Raw genomic sequence first — 19,454 nt, 5'->3', positions numbered from 1 at the left:
CAAACCTCAATTTACAAAACGACACAATATCAAAACGAGACAACCAGAGACTGACGTCATCAAACAAACAAAAACAAAAACTGGCGTATGACACAAAGATCAAGCAATCCAATTCACGTTTTACAAAAAAATATACAACACTTGGGGGCGGGGGTTGAAAATACAACATAATTTATTACATTTCAAACAAACATATCCACGAGTTGTGTTTTTTTTTTTAAGTGACAGAAAAGATTTCTGAGCACTTTTGCCACAACGCCACTATTCAGCCTGAAGAACATTAGATGGAGGTGGAAGAAGTGTGCAAGAGGAGCCAAAAGTCATTGTCTTCTTTTTGTAGCATTTGACGAGTCATTGTTAGCGTGTCAGCGCACATGTTTGTTCTACGTGAGGGGGTGTCATGTGGCGAGCACCGCCGCTGCTACAAATAGCACGCTGACGCACGTGCGTGTGCGTGCGCGCGCGTTACGCGTGTGCGTTTGTCAGGTTGACTGCGCTGGCGACGTTGTTCGTGCACAAGAACCGCCTTTCGTATCTTCCCGGCTGCCTCACCAACATCGCCGCCCTCCAAATGATCGTCGTCAGCGGCGACCCACTGGTTTGTGTGCCCACGCAACTCTGCAGCAACCCCAGCATCAAGTACGTGCACGCGCTCAATAAACACCAGGCTTGTTTCAATAGTTTGGGAATTTTTCATTACACTTTTGATTTTGAAGTTTGTTAAATAAATAATATTTTTGTTCCTGTTCAAAGGAAAAAAACGCGGGCAATGGCTTGGGGCCCCTTAGCCAGAAGGGGCCCCCAGAGGGCCAACAGATTTGACACAAACCGCATATCCTTCACATTAGCAGTGCACAATGACAATTGACCGTCTCAAATTCCCGGAGTCAGGTGTTTAAAAACAAAAAACTAAAAAACATATATATATAAAATAAGGCAGATTTTTTTGTAAATGATCATGAATAATAAAGCTTTTATTTAAAAAAACAACAAAAAACGACCATGTATGTGGTAGCAAGGAAGCCTTTGTAGTAAGGCGTCTTTCCCCCCCAAAAATGTATCAAGGCATTTTTAAAAAGATGACCATGTATCGTATGACGTCTTTTTTTTTGTATATAGTAAGGCTTGTTTTTTTTTTTAAACAACCACGTGATTGCTTAGTTATTTTCTTGTCGTCTGACTCACTTAGAAGGATTCTTGCTAAAGTTAAAACAAAACAAGTCACTTGAGTGAAGCACAATTAATGGTGATTGTTTGTGGAAGATGCAGTTTTAAAATGACGTACTAACTACGAACGGTAGTTCACTCGAATTGACATTTTAGTTAACTCGTTTTGTTTTTATTTTATTTCCTTAACAAAAATGAATTCTCAATCTTAGTTTATTTCATAACCTCGTTAAATACACGTGCGCACACTCAACATACAATACACACACACACACACACGCGCGCTAACATGACATGAACATATATACGCATGCTAAAGTTACACTGTACAGTACGCACGCTGCACAGGAAGTGACGTGCGTGCGTGTGCCTGTGGAGGTTCATCCGCCTGTACGACAGTCAAGACAAGGAAAAGACAACGGACGTCCCGAGGACGACAAGACGAGGACGGGAGGACGAAGACGAAGATGACGACGACGAGCCCAAGGACGGCAGGGACAAAGAATTCATGGACGCTTACGTCAGCACGCTCAAGGACAGAGGTCAGAGGTCACGCGGGTCTCTGCCGAACGGTGACTTTTATTTCGAGTGTACATTTTCATGTTTGTCTTCGTGAAGAGTTGACTTTTCTGACATATTTCATTTTGAAGTGTTTTATTTTGACAATACTTTGAACACTTCAAAATAAAAGTCAACTTAATAGAACTTTTTAAAAGTAACTTCACAGTTCAGTCAACCTACTATTTCAAAATAAAACTTGACGAGTCGTCTAAATATCACGCTGCAAAATAAAAGTTATTTTGAAGTTTAGCCTTCAAAATCAAATTCATTTCAATGAGCTTTCCAAATAACAAATGACCAATTCAAATGCTGTTTTTGTGCCCCCCCCCCCCCCCCCCAAAAAAGAGGACATGCCCTTCTCCACCACCAAGGTGACCATTTCCTGTCTGCTGTGACCCCGCCCACCAGGAAGCACCCTTGCTAGCAGGCTAATGCTAACCCAGAATTGGATCACTTTGCCACCCACCCACTATTTTATCTTCTTCTTCTTTTATATTTAGTGGGAATCTCTTCATCTTTTATTTGAAAAAAAAAAAAAAGCAAACGTGATTTCCAAGGTTTGCTGCTGAAAATGTCCCGTTTGTAAATGCAGCTCATAAACAAGTGTTCAAATGTGAGCAATAAAATGTTTATTCTTGTGCTGCTTCTTTGATTTCAAATGATATCGTTGATAATGAAAAAAAACAACTTTCTGATTCATCCGTTCAACGTCAGACCACAAAGTAAAGACCAGTCGCCAATGTCAAGTGCACATACAGACAAACAATGGACTGGTCGCCAATAAAAGTAGGACTTTGGGATTAGAAGCATCTTTTACTAAAGGTTCAAAACATTTGATGACATCATCACAACAATGGCGGCTGTCATGTGACCAGCGTGTCTCTCTCTTTTTTGCCGCTTCTTCGTCATCTTGGTTTACCTCAAAACGCACCATCGGAACGGGAAATCACTCCGGCGGGTTCTTCCAACTTCAAACTCGCCAACACTCACGTGACGTTTCCAAGGAAACAGGAAGTTGCCGTCGCCAACGGTGACGACAATGCTTGGACCTCTCCGATATGTTAAAAGAAAACAAAAAAAAAAGTCTACGAGAACAAATGGCACATTTCGTCAGCCCCCGACGGGTCTCCCGAGCGCCGTCGGCCGAGGGCGACCCGTCAATCACAAGCTGCTGTCTTGTAAGAGCGGCTGGATGTCCTCGGCGTCGCTGGTGGGCGTGGCCAGGGGCCCGTCGTCCTGAGCGGGCGCGGCGCCCGCGCCGCCGGCCTTCCTGTCCGAGCACGTCATGACGGCGGTGGTGGGCGGCGGCCTCTCGGTGATGAAGGCGGCCACCATCAGCGCCAAAACCACGCCGCAGGCGCCAAACAAGAAGGGGGGGCCGGGAACGCTCCACTTCTGCGGACGCACCAAAATTAAAAACAAAATAATCAAACGCTCGCATTTCTTCTTGCTTCTATTAATAAGCGCTGTCGCTATCAAACGTTTTAGAATCCATTCGTCTACTACGGAAGCGTATTGCATTCACGTGGAACAAGAACAATCGAATTATTGGGGGGAGCTTTGAATTTTTGAGTTTTTTTATTTGTATTTTCCACGTAATAAAAATGAATAATTTTATATAAATATATACATTTATTTTTAACTGCGAGTCTGCAACAAGTCACTTGGAGTTCAGAGGTAAAAAAAAAAAAAAAAGTACTCTGAAAAACGGAACGGATTTTTTGAATATTTTTTATGACAGACAAAAAAATATTTAGAAAAATAAAACAAAGCTCCTCCCAAAAATTAGTCAGAAAATGTTGAGTAAATGCAATACGCTTGCGTAATCGATTAATTGCATTATTTTAAATTTTGCACTTAAGTTATTACAAAAGCTTTTTTTCCTGATTACTGTTTACTAAGCACTGATTGGTTTATATTTCTTCAGTGAAAAAAAAAAGTGGGGGGGGGGGTTGATGTTGCAATAAGTTACCGGTTTGGTCATTGTTTTCTTAAGTAAAAACATCTTATTTGAATTAAACACAGAAGACAATCCGTCTTCTTTCACGAAGGACTGCAGAAATCAAAAAGCAATTATTGTTCATATTCTGAAATCGGAGTATTTGGACAATTTCCAATTAAAAAATGGCTCCAAACGATGACTCAATTATTAAAACAGCTGTACATTAATTTGATAATTGATTACTCGATTAACTTTTACGGCTCTACTTTCTTTTGTCCAATCGGATTTCAGCCTGTTCGTGTTGCCGTGCCAATCCCAATCTGGCCAATTTCATCAGCCAATCACATTTCAAGTTTGTTGTCACTCCATGATGTCAGCATTTTTCCGTCCTCTGGTTGGTCGGAAGTATGCCAGCGCGTGCGTGCGCGCGTGTACCTTAATGTGTTGCGTGTCGCGTCCTTCTGCCATCTGGACGTCGTCGAGTTCCACGTTGAAGAGGAAGAAGATGAAACCGAAGAGCGCCGGGCCCAAACCGTTGCACAGGCCGCGGATGCCTGTGATCATGCCTTGGACCACGCCTGAGCACGCACGCACGCACACACACACACAGAGTTACCAACACGCGGAGGCCATCCACCAATGACCCCCCCCCGCCCCCGCCCTTTTCCGCCCTTGCTGGACCTTGCTGATCCGGGGCGGCGCTGTGCGAAACCAACGCCGAGACGGCCGGGAAGGTGATGGAGGACATGGCGGCCACCGTGCCCGCCGCCCACATCATCCTGGAAGGTGAAAGACGGGCACGGTTACCACGGCAACACGGCGCGGCCCCGCCCCCCCCGGACCACTCACCAGGGCTCGGAGCCGAAGGCGTACCAGACCAGCTGCAGGAGCTGGAAGGTGAGACCCAGCAGGACCGTCTTCTTGTTGCCCAGCGTCCGCATCAGGACGCTCAGCAGGAGCGTCTGACGCGCCACAACAATTACAAAAACCAGGGACGGCTTCAAATATCAAATCCATGTTCCTTTTCATAACCCAATATCCATTCATAAAACCATGAATCGATACTTTCAATACGACCTTCAACCTAAATGAATGTGCCTTCTCGCGTCACGGGAAATTGATTTGGCAAAAAAGTCCATTTATTTACAGTGCTGCGGTTGTAATCCAGTTCAATGATTAATTATTGATTTGATCAGGTCGTGTTCAATAAAACATACGAGATTCATGTAACTGCATTGGATTCCATTTTAAATGTAAATATTCAGGGGGGGGGGGGTCATACTAATGCACCAAGTAAGAGCAAGACGTTTCTACTATTTACAGCAGGGGTGCTCAAGTCGGGTCCTCGACATCCTGCCCGTTTTCCTGAATCGAATGATCAGCTCATCATCAAGCTTTGCAGAAGCCTGATAACGATCCTGATGATCAATCAGGTGTGTTAGCGGAGAGAAACGTGGAAAAGAGGCTGGATGGGGGCTCCCCGGGACCAGACTTGAGCACCCCTGATTTACGGCAATGCTACTTCTGAGAATGTCTTTCCCATCAAATGAAAATTGGTCCTGCATGAAATCCTTAACTGAATCAAAAATCGATGCGAATGGAATCGGGCCCTTCTGGATTTGGGATATCGGAATCGATACGCAGCCCTAATTGGAAGATGCGCTAAATATTCGCACCCCTTCAACGTGTTCACATTTTGACATCTTGCAAACACCAACTGGAAAATATTATACATACATATAGAAATATAGTTATGTACATACACACACAAATGAATACAAAGATTTTTTCCAGGTGCTTCAAATATGACACAGATGTTGAATTGTGCCATCGATCGCGACAAATTGCAATTCATTTTTTTGTGTGGCTGTAAGCTGGCAAAATATGAAAGACACACACACACACAAACACATTTGCATGCACAACACAGGAGAACACGCGCACAAAAACATGAAAATGCACGCACGCACACTCGCACCTGCGCAATGATGGACAGGATGCCCACCATGGCGATGAAGGCGGCGATGGTGGCGGGAGAAAAGTCAATCACCTGAAAGACAACAAGGTGTGTGCTTGTTGTGGTTGGCGTGCGTGCGTGCGTGCGCGCTCTCACCTGTCTGAGGTAGAGGAAGAAGCTGGAGTACTGTCCGGCCTCCGGCAGGTACGACAGGAAGACGGTGACGCAGATGAGCATGACGGTGGAGTCTTTGCCCACGCGGCGCAGCGACTACGGCCGAGAAGAAGCACAAAGCGCGCTGGCCGTCAACCTTCCGGGAGCCCCGCCCCCCCCCGCCCCCGCCCGACTCACGGCAAAGGGGTCCGCCCGCTCCCAGGAGAAGGGGAGGCCCCAGGAGCTCAGCCGCATCTTGTCGGGCAGCGACTCGGGCACGGCGAAGAAGACGAAGGCGATGTCGGCCACCGAGATCACCGTGGCAACCAGGACCACCAGGCTGTCGCCGTAGCGAGACGACAGGTACGCCCCGATGGCGGGGCTCGTCACCAGGCTGGCGGCGAAGGTGGCCGAGACCTGGGGGGGGAGGGAGGGAGGGCGGGAGAACGCGAGCGGGTGGCCCACAGCGCGGCGAGGCGGCGCCTTACCAGGCCGTACGCCGTGCTCCGCCGATGCTCGTCCGTGATGTCGGCCACGTAAGCGAAGACCACCGAGAAGGTCACGGCGAAGATTCCCGAAACGGCGATCAGGGCAAAGTACCACCTGGCGCGGGAAAAGCACCACACGCGCGTTGGCGCCTTTATGGATAGCGCTCTTTACAAAGAAAACCGCGCGCGTTGGGGTTGGAGATCACGTCCTTGCGCAAGTGCGCACACCCTCTAACCACGACAATATGGCTGTGCTCACAATGAACCAAATCACATTTTCAATGCAAAGAAAATACGACCACCATTCATTTGCTCATCATCACAATTAGGAGCAGAAAAAAACAGAAAATGTTTCAACGCTAATTATGCAAGTTTCTTTTGAACCAAACAAGATTTTGATGAAACGACTTATTTTCAAAATACTCAAAATTCGTATTTGTTTATTATTTTGTTCATTAAAATTGTAATTGAATTGCACAGCAATAATTCAAAGTGCCTCTGATCAACTCCAAATGAAGTCCAGCTGTTCTAGTCGGCTTTTCGCGACTTTTGCTGTTGTTGCTTTTCTACATTGGCTTCGTCGGCCCATCAAATATTTTCACACGTACGCGTACAAGTTTGTTAGACTTTGGGATTTACGCGTTCGTGTAACCGATGGGGCGGGGTTGAAAAATATGGAATAATCAATATCAAATCAATTTTCCTTTTTGAACCTGATATCGATTCATAAAACATTGAATTGATCATTTTAATATCTCTTTTTCCCATTAATTCATAAGAAAATTGAATTTTAAAGGCAATTTTTTTTTGTATTTGACTGTTCTTGTTTTTAGTTGACTGTTCACATGAATGTAAAAGTAATTCCGTTCATTTACGAAAGACCGGATTTATTCACAATCTTTTTGCTTTACAATTACAGCGTTCCTTCGTTAATCGTAAGTGTTGCGTTCCAAAAACTACCTGTTAATTGTATCGATTTTTTTCAATTTATTATACACGTTTTTTTGTTTTGATATGATTTTGAGTTTATGACGAATGCTTTTTCATTCATTGTTTATGTTCTTTTTTCATTTTGTCATTTTTTCCCATTAAAAATACGTTTTTTTAATGTACGTATTATACAGCACAGTATATATATTTTTCATTTATTCTTATTTTCATTTATTATAAATGTTCTTTCTTCCTTCTTGAGTGCCGCTGCGGATCAAAATTCCAAGCACACGTTTGCTTTTGTTCCTTCGCTGTTGGCTGAGGCTCAGACGGCCACGTGACGCTCACGTGACGCTCACGTGACGCTCACATGACGCTCACATGACGCTCAGCCGGCAAAAAGGCGTGCACGAGCTCACCAGGGGCTGATCCTCATGAAGGGGATGGGCGCGCACGTGAAGAAGACCGTCACCAGGAGGAAACACTTGCGGCCCCAGATGTCAGACAGGGCGCCGATCACGGGAGCCGACAGGAACGACAGGAAGCCCTGAACACAAACGCACGCGTATGCCGCCATTTTGACCGGATTCTGTCAACAAAAATGCATTTCCGACTTGCATTGGAGTCCTTCGGTTGCTTCGAAGCCGGACGCACGCGGCCGCTGACCCACCTTGACGCCTTGCACCAGCCCGTTCATGAGGAACGTGTGCTGCGGGAACGTTTCGTGAAGAACCTGAAAGAAGAGCGTCAACCTTCAGTGAGCGCCGCAGCCTCAGCGAGCTAACGCCGCCGCCCGCGGGCGCATCTCTCACGGTTAGCATGGGCGTGGTCAGCAGCCCCCAGGCGAAGAATTCCAGGAAGATGACGACGACGGCGTGCGCCACCCTGGCTCGGCCTCGCGCGTGCGGCGGCGACTGCTGCTGCTGCTGCTGCTGCTGCTGCTGCTGCTGAGGAATCAATAACCGGTCACCGTTTGAGACGATCAATGACATCATCGCAAATTAAGACGTCACCCGAACGGTGAAGTAACACGTCTTGTAAAGTCGGCCATGATCACAAATCGCAAAAGTCTGAATAATCAGTGCTCAATATAGTTGCCTTCTTTTTTCCTCCCTAAAAAGTATGAATACCATATTGGATATTTTGCTGGCAAATCTGCTGCTCGCGCCATTTACAAATTCTGCACCTGTGAAAGTGTACCAGCTTGTGTATCGGTGGGTTGATCGTCGCCCCGAAAGTTGAAGGTTGATTCCCGCTCTGTACAGTTTGTTTGTTTTTGGTTTGTACAATTTCTTGCAGCCAATCAGAGTTGTGAACGAGCTGTTTTGTTTCAAGTGTTTATTGAAGAATTGAACAGTTATTGAACTTTCCACATTCAAATATTATAAACTAAAAGATCACGCTGCGTTTGAAAGGACGCAAACTGTGTCCTACTACCTGATAAAACCTGCTCTGAAGATTATAGTTAGGCTCGACCAATCAGAGCCGTTCACGGCAAAATAGCGCTAGCCGGTCACGGCAACATTTTCATCGGCCACGAATAAGCACGAGATTGGTTGACAACAAAAGCAGGACGTGATCTGAACAGCTTGTTTGTTTACATTGTTCAATGTATCAAAGATGCTCGCAGCTCGTCATTTGTCACGAAGTCAGCACACCTAAGAGAGAACAACTTGAAAGGGATCTTGCTTCATGAGCCGCCATTGTTTCTGGCGCCCGCCCGAGGATGGCTAACGTTAGCCGTTAGTTAGCCGCCGACGCTGAGCTCAAAGGCTTACCGAGCTCCGGACCAGCATGATGTCGATGTCGATATCGTCGGCCTCGTCGCCAGCGGCCTTCCCCGCGATCATCTCGCATGTTCGAGCATCGCCGCCTCGGGATGTCTGCGTCTCTTCCGGCGTGTTTTGTCGCCTCGTCCCAACTTTGGCGTGCGGCTACGTCGTCAACAGCTGGCCCGGGTGACACATTGGAACGTCACTTTACTGCACTCGGGCTGCCCGGAAGTGCGGTGCCAGTCGCCCCACGAGACTCGGCTCGAGTTAATCACGGGTTGGCCGAGTCGGTAACAGACAGTCGCGACAGACTTTGTTTTGTGAGCGTTAACAACACAAGGCAACGTTCTCTCTCCCGCCAGTCAGCCAGATGTTATCCCGTCGTGTCATCGCGAGCAACAAAACAAACACACGTTCCGAAAGCCGCGACAGCGCACCTTATGGTCATCTTCCGCTTTTTCTTCTTCTTCTTTTTCGGAATACTCCAAACTTGTGGCGCACTGCTGCCCCCCTTAGTAAGTTTTGTCTTATTGCAACCTCAAGTGCCGCTGCCTCCTTCTTCTAATTGTATTTATTTATTTATGTATGTATGTATATATGTATGTATTTATTTATTTATTTATTAATCACACATTTAGCACACCCTAAGGTCAACTTTCACCATCTTGCGTTGGTACTGGAGGCTGCAAGCATACGGACTGTACTATACATTAAAATAGATTTTACTGTACATATACATAAAAAACAACCAAAAAAACATTATCAAACACAATTATTATGATTTCTATTTTAATAACATACTACTAATGAAATATTCTTTAAAGCGAATAAATACATAAGTGAATAAAATGTTCTGTGGTGTTCTGTTTGATATTTAAAAACACATCAAAACAATGAACAATGAGTAAATACATTTTTAGAATACAGTGTTCCCTCGTTTTCCGCTGGGGTTATGTTCCAAAAAATACCTGCAATAAATGAAATTTGCGAAGTAGTTAGCGTTATGTTTTACATTTATTACAAACGTTTTAAGGCTCCAAAACCCCTCACCACTCAGTTGATACACTTTTCTCATTTTCTAACATTGCTCTCTTATTTAAACATTGTCAATGTTCAAACCTTCATAAATGTCATAAAGTTTGTACATTACTGTAATAAAAATGCATACAAACTTGCACGCACACGAAATCTGCGAAACAGCGAGACCGCGAAAAGTGAACTGCGTTATAGCGAGGGAAAACTGTAAATGAAAACAAAGGCAACAAATTCGCAATGTCCGTCACTGGAGAGTCGTTTGAGAACAGTCACGTGGTCCTGGCGGGCTCGCAGGTTGGAGACCCTTGAAAATTGTGCAGCATATCACAAAATGGATGAATGGATCCTTTTGTCCAGACTGCCCCCTGGTGGCCAAAACGTGCACACCAGAAGGAATGACGGCATGACGCACAAACCATTTCATTCTTCTTGATGAGGATGATGAGGATTATTACTGTGTTGCTTTATTGAGTACAATATTATGGAGTGTTATGAAAACATTCTTTAAAAAACGCCCATAAAAGACAAACACAAGCTTGCGGGCAAAGTGACAAACGATTGTTTCCTTTCTGGCCTTCCGAAGTCCCCAAATGGCGGCGTCGCATCCATCACGCCGCCCCTGACCTTCAGCCACTTGGCGGCCATTTTGCCGCCCTGTAATTCATTGTCCCGCCGTCGTAAAAGCAAAACACGCGCACGCGCACGCGCACGAACCTCGCCACGCTCTCCTCGCTCAGGCTGGAAAACCTCCGCCGCGTTGCCGGGGCCATAAAATGTGGAGCGCAAATTGGATTTGAGGCCCCCGAGGAATGGCGGCTGCCCGCTTCTTTGCTTTTCACCTTCCGCGACACGCGCAGTCGACTTTGGTACTTTGGAAACCTCGGACCTCCGAAAGAGACCCCAAAACGACGCGTTTGTCCAAACATTAAGGTTGCATCATCAGAGCGCAAAATTCCTTCTCGCGCATTTTCGAGCCTTCGGACGGCTCATCAATTTCATTCCGTCTATTAAAAAATGAATCAATCTATCTGCGGGGGCGTGGCCAAATGCTAATATGCTCGTCGTCACACATCGGACCTCCAACGACTTCACTTCAAGTTGGATTGGTAAGATTTTCTTGATAGCGCTGCGGTGGTTCGTCGTGGAATTGCGCGCAGGAGGAAGACGTTTGAAATGGTGTCGTTTGTCGGGGAATTGATCGGAAAATCTTGCAAAAACTTGATGTGCTTTGCGGTGGTTAAGATGATTGACTGCAACATGTAACCGTGTAGTTTGCGGGGGATCGCCACTCACATCTACTGTCGGTGGCGTCCATTTTGCTCGTCGTGGTCTGGAACTTGTAATCATGTCGTTTGAATGGAAATCAAACTCAGACTGACGTCAATTGTATCCAAATCCAATTGAAATGATGTCCAAAATGGCCGCACCCCCGCAGATAGATCAATTGGTTTTGTAATCCATGGAATGAACTTGATGACCCATCGATACGATTACATATTGTGGAATGTAAGCCCGACAAACCGCAGTCATCTTTTATTGCAAGATTTTCGGATCGATTCCCCCGCAAACGACGCCGTTCCGTTCAACTGACACGATTCCAAGTTACGTGCAAAGCTCAAGTTCGATGATTTCCGCTGCAAACGACAACGCGCCAAATTTGAGTCCGTCCTTTTTTTGGATTTTGCAACAAACGACAACATTCCTCGTCGCATTCCTCGCAAACGACAACAAACTCAGCCTCATGCGTGAAGGTGTGCAGTTGATCTTGACGGAGAGAACAAATGAAAGAAGGGAAAAAAAAGGAAATGAAAGAGGAATGATTGTCGACGTGATCGTACCCGATGCCGATACACGATCAACGTCGGAAGATCATTGATGTGGCGTGACGGCATGTTTGCATTGCAAATGAAACAAAAGGGATGATGATGATGATGATGATGGTGATGATGATGATGATGATGGTGATGATGATGATGATGATGATGATGATGGTGATGATGATGATGATGATGATGGTGATGATGGTGATGATGATGATGATGATGATGATGATGATGATGATGGTGATGATGATGATGATGATGATGATGATGATGGTGATGATGATGATGATGGTGATGATGATGGTGATGATGATGATGATGATGATGATGATGGTGATGATGGTGATGATGATGATGGTGATGATGATGATGGTGATGATGATGGTGATGATGATGATGATGGTGATGATGATGATGGTGATGGTGATGATGATGATGATGGTGATGATGATGATGATGATGATGATGATGATGATGATGATGCCATCTATTTGCATTACCGTGTTCTCAGTTTTTATTTAATTTGAGGCTACACAAGTATTTTGTCGTGATTTATGATTGATTGATTTCTGTTTATTTCTGCTGGCAACGCAGTCAATTTCTGTGGGATAAAAAGAAAGCGTTTCTTATGATCTCGCACTGATTCCAACCAATGTGGCGCGCACGCACGCACGCACGCGCATAGTTGACGGCTCACAAGAGGCGGACGTGACCAACGCGATGAATGACTTGATCGATCTGGAAAACTTTCCTCCAACACGATTGGTTCGTTTGTCACGTGTCGCGCGCCTCGTGACTTTCCCGCTCACGCCGCATCGCAACGGAAGACGTAACGGAAGACGTAACGGAAGACGTAACGGAAGACGTAACGGAAGACGTAACGGCTGTACAAAAGAAACGGAAGGAAAAAAAAGGGCCGAAGGGAGCCGGGGTCCGTCACGCCTTGGCGGGTCATTTTGCACCCGCGTCTTGTTTATTGCCGAAACGCAACCCGCGCCTCCTTTAACGAAAGCAAAAAGATCATCCTGCGATCGTCATCACGCACGATTCATGCAATATTGTTTTGTGATCAACGGATCAATTCCTGCTTTCGCTTTCACAGCGCTAATAATAATGCATATGTTTGTGGAAACCGGCGTCAAGTCCGTTTTTAAAACGTGCACGCACTTCATGCTCTTAAAATGAAAAGAAAAATGCACTGAGCTGTCTTATACAAATGCAATGATGCCGTCTCGTGGCAGAAAAATGACGCACACAAACCCAAATCAATATCACACTCGTTCTTTATGGTGCACTACATGGTTGGATTTTTAACTCCATTTTATGAAATGACTACCAACGACCAAAAGACGCAGCCATATTTCATATTTAACATTTTTTCCCACTTTCATGTTAGCAAGAGTATGAAAACTTTGGGAAAAAAATATGTTATTGTACCTTTAGAACAGATATGAAATTAACGATTAATTGTGAGTTAACTATTGGAGTTGAGATGAATTAGGACGAACATTTTTAATTGCCCGACAGTCCAAGTAAGAATTGATGTGGACGGGATTTGAACAACAACACGTCAGCCATTCTTTCGGATGTTCATGTTGCAAGAATGTGTGTCCAAATGAATGGAAACCCAACAAGATCCCAGAAGGCGCCACCAGGCTGCGATGGTCGCGACGGGCGTCCGCCGTCCGTGCACGCCGGAAGCATTTCGGACTTTTTTGTCTTCGAGGAAACGAATCACGAATTGGCGAATGCATTTCCCGCCCCCCCCCTCCTTGTGGAGCTTTCAAGACTGGGCCCGGAACCCGGCCCAGCCCGGCCTGCCTGTCCCCCTTTTGCCTCGTGTTGATGGATGACTTCATTTGCCGCGAATCTCTCCTCGCCGTCAGAGACGGACGCTCGCGTTCTTGCCGTTTTCTTTTGTCCTTTTTTGCAGCAAGCGTGAAAAGCTCAAGGGGGACATCCGAAGACCGCGAGTGCTCTTAAGAGCAACATATTGCCTTGTTTATCTTGCCGGGCGCTAAAAGTTGCCGCTGGCGCAATTCCCGCCTCACCGTCGTCATGGAAACGGGTTGGCAATTTGGGGTTATTAGATTTGTTTTTATTATTTTCAAAAAATGATTTGTTTCACTTTTGTCTTTATTAGCTCAAGTGTTAGTTTTTATTTTATTTTGTGTATTTCATGTGAGCAAGATTTTTTTTTAAACGTCACTGAGTTGCTGTTGAAAACATCCGCTTGGTCTCAATGACGGCAATCGAAAACGATTCAGCAGTGACGGAATTCTTTTCCCTCCACATTCTGCTATACGAAGAGAAATGTGTCATTGCCATGACAACGCCGGCATTAGCGAGAATGATTGACATGTCAGTCGACCAATGGCAAACAGTGACTTCAAAAAAGAAAGAAAGAAGTGCAAAGCAACATCAGCTTGGAACACGGACGCGATGACGACGATGTTGTTGCCACGGCAACTCGGAGCGCGCTTCGAAGGATCGACACGTCGATCAATGACAGAAAAATGCGTTTGTTGAGATGGTTTCAAACGTCCCGACAAATCATTTCAGCTCAACGACCGACACGTTGAGCGACCGGGAAAACTCAACTAAAACGTGCCAAGAAACAAAGACGAGACGACCGCGTGGGCCGACAAATTGTCAAGTCGTGCAAAGGACACAAATGAGCGGGATCCCGTCTTTTATTGAATCGGAAATCTCCCAAAAATAGAAAAGAAAAAAAAAAACTCAAAGCACTCCAAACAAATTGTATTTACAAAACAGCGCACACAACAACGAGGCACCTCCAACACAAGCGCAAGACTTTTTTGGGTTGCATCGACGCCAAAAGGAAGCAGGACCGAGCCATTAATCGTCCGACACGGCGCTCTTTCTGCCCGTTTGTTTCCGATATTCATTCCAATTTGTTTTGACATTTTACAGCATAAGACAAAGATGTTAAAAAAAGAAAAAAGATTGCGTCATTGTATTGCGCAATCGTGGCCAACTTCATTGTTTACGCGAGGTCAGGTTATTGCGCAATCACGTGTGACTCGATTCTTTGGCTGATGTCATGGTATTGCGCAATCACGTGCAACGGATGACCTCATTGCACGGCAACAGCGCGAGAACAAAAACAAACAAACACATCATTTCCTAAAATCGGCTCCATTGGAGGGCGGGAATCCAATGGGGTGCGTTTGCTTAATGCACCGGCGCCTCCTGAAGCTAAAGGGCGGAGTCTGCGTCCTCCTCAGAGGGCGGCGGCGCGTCGTCGCTGAAGAGGTAATACGGCGGCGTCTGGCGAGCTTCGATGATGAGCACGCCTTCGGGCGACAGCGACGCAAACACCGTCAGCGGGTCCACGTCCGGCGGGATCCTGCGTGGCGGGAAACCGCACCCGTTACATTTGCACGGGATCGTCGGCCGATGACAAAATGTCACATTTGCCCAAGAAAAGTCTTTTGACACGAAATGTATCATAGTTTTGTTTCACAACTTTCAAATTTCAACAAGAAAAGCTTTTTAACATGAATGAACTTTTATTTATACAAAAGGACAAAGTCATATTTTTAGTGGAATAAAGTCAGAATTTTGTTTTTGAATTTGGCAACAAATTTAAGATGAGAGCAAATAAATGTTAATTTATTTGAAAAGTTCATACTGAAAATGATGAACATAAGAATACAGAAAATGTCAGATGAGGATAAAAAGTCTGAAAAATTGCAAGGAAATTGTCACAATTTTACAAGAATAAAAAACCAATTTGATAAGAATGAAGTTGGTTAAAATCTAAACGATAGAAGAAAATATAAGAATAAAATAAAATCATTCGATTAGAATATTTAAACAATTATTCACTAAAATATTACATTTTTAAAGTTGATGTAAAACAGATGCTACAATTCTTTGTTGGTTTTTAATTTAGAAAACGTAAGAAAAAGCTACTTTAATCTCCCGATCATGTTCAACTTTTAATTTCAGACATTTTCCCCCCAAAAGAATTCTCGCGATTTGACACCTTTTTTCTCCTCATTTTTGACTGCAAGGTGTGAAAACGAGGGCTCTTTGATCGTACTCTATTTCTTCTTTGTTTATTGTTTGAGGCTCTTTTTGCCCTCCTTGTCGTTTCTCGGGTTTCCTGCCGCATTTCAACGCTGGCGCCGAGGCGTGAAAAAAGTCGGAGGCGGGACCCGAGCAAAGCGTTTGCCAAATAAGGTCGTAAACATCAGTCGGCCTCGGAATGTTCCGCATCAGAGCAGAAGACGAAGGAAGGAGCACCGAACATCACGCTCGCTATTTATAGCCGCGGGTTTTGGGGGAGGGGGGGGGGGCGAGGTTGGCTGCAGGTTATAGGCCATTAACAGGAAGTCAATAACGGAGCTGTTTTGTGAAACGGAAGGCTTTCGTGTTGCCAGGCGGATTTTCATGAGCGACGACAAACTCACTGGATTGTTTTGGTGAAATTCTTGGTGACCATTCCGCCTTCCTCTTGCTTCTCTTCGTGTTTTCCTGTCGGGAAGAAGATGACAGGTCATTTTTTTGCCAGGACTTTTTGGAAGTTTGATTCCAACTTTCAAGAAATGCAAAATAAAAACGTGCAAAAAAGGTTTGACGCTTGGACGAGGGTGGATTTTGAAGCGCGTCGGCAAAAAGGAAAATTCACCGGAAACCGCTTTTGCGAATAGCCGCTGACGAGGCCGGATACACGTGGCGCGTTTTGAGTTTGTAGTCACAAAGCAAAGTCGGACCCGAAAGGAAAGTCTGTTTGGGGGGCAACGAAAGCAAAACCTTTTTGGACTTCATTAAGGAAGCGAATATTCATGAATTTGAGATGCAAAGCAACAAAGAAACGCAAGTTGATCAGGAATTACGACGCAAACTCATACGACGTCATTGCACAACGCAGTCACTCTTCTTCTTCTTCTCTAAAATGACTGCTGGATCCCATCTGTATGGCGTATAGCGCCACCTACAGCGGCGGAGTCTCCTCTCAATATTGGCAAAAGAACAACAGATGGAAACGAGCACACGTCGCCTTTTGCGCGTTTTCACTCAATTGGCTTCAACAATTCCAAACAGTTGGATGGAAAGCTGACTAGTGATTGGACCTGACCCCCAATTCTCCCCCCCCCTTTTTTTTCCTCATCCTGCTCTTCCAAGCTGTGTTGATGTCGTTCATATCCGCCAAATGTCAAGCGAGTCGCCGACGGCAACGACAACGACGACGACGACGACGACAACAACGACGTGGCCTGCCTCCACCCGGAGCGCCGGACGCACGCGGAAGGCTCGGGTCAACGCTCAGCTTGGCGTGGTTTCAACACGCCGGCTGGTTTGTGCGCTCCATCGCGCGCATTCCGAAGGGATCGTGTAACGTGTTGTGGGAGCACACGAGACATATTTAGAAACGAGTGACTCAAGGCAGAAACTTGCACGCGTTCCTCTTGGAAGGCCGCAGAAAACGTGCCGTCGCGTTTTGGGCTTCTTGAGTTTGTCGGCGGGTTGACGCGTCACAGACACGCCCACCAAATGTCACGTCGCCGAGCAAAACTCGATTTGCGGGTCGCGTTTGTTCAAGAAGTCTTCTCCAAGGACGCGTTGTCATCCAAAATGGCCGCCTTCACGTGCATTTCCAGGCATGCCGTCTTCTCGTGGGAGACACGCCCACCAAATTTCAGCTCGCCAAGCAAGAGCAGATTTTCAAACAAGTACGGTACGACGAGCTGTTTTTCAAGGTGCCTGGAAATCCAAAATGGCCGCCTTCACGTGCACTTCCAGGACACTTTTTTGTGGGTCTCCTCATGATCGACGACACGCCTGCCAAAGTTCACGCAGTGAAATGAAACGCTCCAAAAAACCGAAAATAAATAAATAATCCAGAATCAAGTTGAATGAAAGCTTTTTGTGCCCGTTGTGGGACGGACATCTTGCGTTTGTTCCCGCAAGCACGCTGGTGTCACACTTTGAGAATGCGCTCGCCATCTGCGATGACAGCTGCCGACGGACACGCACAAGTGGCATAGCGCGCATATTTGCGCAAGAGGGGGGGGGGGGGGGGGGGCCTTCGACGGGACGGGGGTCCCCGCAATTCACATTCGACTTTTTGCCACAAAGTGCAACTCAACACGGCAACAACACGCAACTTCCAGAACATTCTGTCCCACAGCGGGCCGTTTGTCCGGCTCGGCTCGGAGCTAAATTGAGCTCGCCGCCGCCGTCGAGGGAACGACAGCAGCGCTGCAGGAATGCGCGACAGGTGTCCGAGTTGCGGCCGCGCACAAGCCCGGAACGTCCGTCCACGACCCACAAAACGTTGTGGGGTCAAATGTCATTACATGCAAAAAGAAAATCCACTGAATTTGAAAACTTTAAGTTACATAAATAGTTCACCTTTATTTTTGTCATAATTTATTTTCTAATTCAATGTATATTTTCATTCTTCTGTCTCATAATTATTATATCATTATGGAATGATTGCAAAGATTAAATGAGAAAATTGTAAAATACGATTGTGTGAAAAAACAGTGAACTCATTTGAAGGAAACAAATTCCAAAATTTAGACGTAAAGTAGTCGTGTACAATATTTTCTCTTTTTAAGATTTCAAAACCATAGGAATGTTTTTTAAATTAGAAAACGAATTTAAGAAAAACAATCAATAATTATTTCAGTAATCGGTGAATGCGTTGATTTTTTTCAATGAATTGATCCATTGGATTTGAAAAAACATTTCAATTTCTATCTTTTTTTTTTCCAAGAAATACTGAAGAGAATTCGGGCCAGCAAAAAGAGAGAACAAAAGTTTGCCACTTTATTGTTGATCCAAACATTTAGTCAGAATTCTGAGACGAAAGTCAGAATTTTTGCCAACTTGTCGTTTTAGTTTTGACTTTTGAATTGAAATGTCATTTAATTAAAGATTTGGTCTGCCATGCCAGCCACATCGGCGAAAAAAGACGGTCATCGATCAATGAGCTTTGGTTCAAAACAAAGATAATCAGTCCGCTTTTTTTTTTTGAAATTGGAGAATATTGAGCAAAATTCTCAGCATTTGGACAATTTTAAATTGAAAAAGATCTCAACGCTTCATCGGTGACCAAAAATAATGAGGAGTTATCGATTCATCGTTGCGGAAAGATTGGCCATTTTTACGAAGCAACAACAAAAGGGGCCAGAATCCGATTCTGTCGGGGACTCACCTGACACTTCAACAAATCCTTCCCTGGTTTTGATGTTGAGCTCGTGTGGCTTGAAGCTGTGCACGTTGACGCACACTTTCCACGGGTCCCCCGCAGCGCCGGAACCGCCGGAACCGCCGGAACCCCCGGCGGGCGAGGGCTCGCCGTAGCGGCCGGCGGCGAACAGCGACGTGCCCGACGGCGGCCGGCGGCGCTCCGGGAAGGCCGCCCGCAGGCCGCTCCCGAAGGGCGGCGCCGCCGCCGAGCCCAGGCGGGAGCCCAGCCGGCCCGGCCTGGCCCAGCCGGGCCAGTCCATGGACAGGTCGTCCGGGAAGGGGGGCATGCCAAAGTCGTCCTCCGCCAGGAAGCGCGAGGCCATCGACTCTCCGAAGGGGTCGCGCGGGAACCTCTGGCGGCCGCCGCCCACGGCGTAAAAGTCTCCCTCCGCCATGTCC

The 19,454-nt window shown here is 45.9% G+C and overlaps 2 protein-coding genes and 1 long non-coding RNA gene across 8 annotated transcripts; 1 reads left to right on the top strand and 2 right to left on the bottom strand.

Annotated features, from left to right (window-relative positions):
* The first annotated feature begins 450 nt into the window (after nucleotides 1–450).
* LOC147173142 (uncharacterized) lies at nucleotides 451–2,375 on the top strand. Its single transcript, XR_015094913.1, has 3 exons — nucleotides 451–639; nucleotides 1,546–1,709; nucleotides 2,074–2,375. It is a non-coding gene; the product is annotated as an uncharacterized LOC147173142 (long non-coding RNA).
* Nucleotides 2,335–9,443, bottom strand: LOC147173141 (solute carrier family 71 member 1-like). 6 transcript variants are annotated; one of them, XM_086076922.1, is made up of 12 exons: nucleotides 8,977–9,442; nucleotides 8,011–8,148; nucleotides 7,869–7,931; nucleotides 7,618–7,745; nucleotides 6,269–6,383; nucleotides 5,979–6,197; nucleotides 5,784–5,897; nucleotides 5,649–5,720; nucleotides 4,520–4,632; nucleotides 4,352–4,449; nucleotides 4,106–4,248; nucleotides 2,335–3,123 (listed from the first exon to the last, which is right to left on the bottom strand). In XM_086076922.1, the coding sequence occupies exons 1-12, from the start codon at nucleotides 9,046–9,048 to the stop codon at nucleotides 2,890–2,892; spliced, it is 1,509 nt and encodes a 502-aa protein (XP_085933048.1). In that variant the 5' UTR covers nucleotides 9,049–9,442; the 3' UTR covers nucleotides 2,335–2,889. The 6 variants fall into 6 exon arrangements, with proteins under 6 accessions (XP_085933048.1, XP_085933049.1, XP_085933050.1 ...); XM_086076923.1 differs by having other exon boundaries at nucleotides 8,011–8,145; XM_086076924.1 differs by having other exon boundaries at nucleotides 8,011–8,142.
* Nucleotides 9,444–14,503: 5,060 nt separating this feature from the next.
* hspb8 (heat shock protein family B (small) member 8) lies at nucleotides 14,504–19,450 on the bottom strand. The gene is made up of 3 exons (XM_086076928.1): nucleotides 19,021–19,450; nucleotides 16,268–16,331; nucleotides 14,504–15,198 (listed from the first exon to the last, which is right to left on the bottom strand). Exons 1-3 carry the CDS (start codon nucleotides 19,448–19,450, stop codon nucleotides 15,048–15,050), a joined length of 645 nt encoding a protein of 214 aa, XP_085933054.1. The 3' UTR covers nucleotides 14,504–15,047.
* Nucleotides 19,451–19,454: the final 4 nt, after the last annotated feature.

The sequence above is a fragment of the Leptonotus elevatus genome, chromosome 5, assembly GCF_054856555.1.
Source record: "Leptonotus elevatus isolate MCC_2025b chromosome 5, RoL_Lele_1.0, whole genome shotgun sequence".
NCBI classification, from domain to species: Eukaryota; Metazoa; Chordata; class Actinopteri; order Syngnathiformes; family Syngnathidae; genus Leptonotus; species Leptonotus elevatus.
This window is presented reverse-complemented; position numbering and strand designations above follow the sequence as displayed.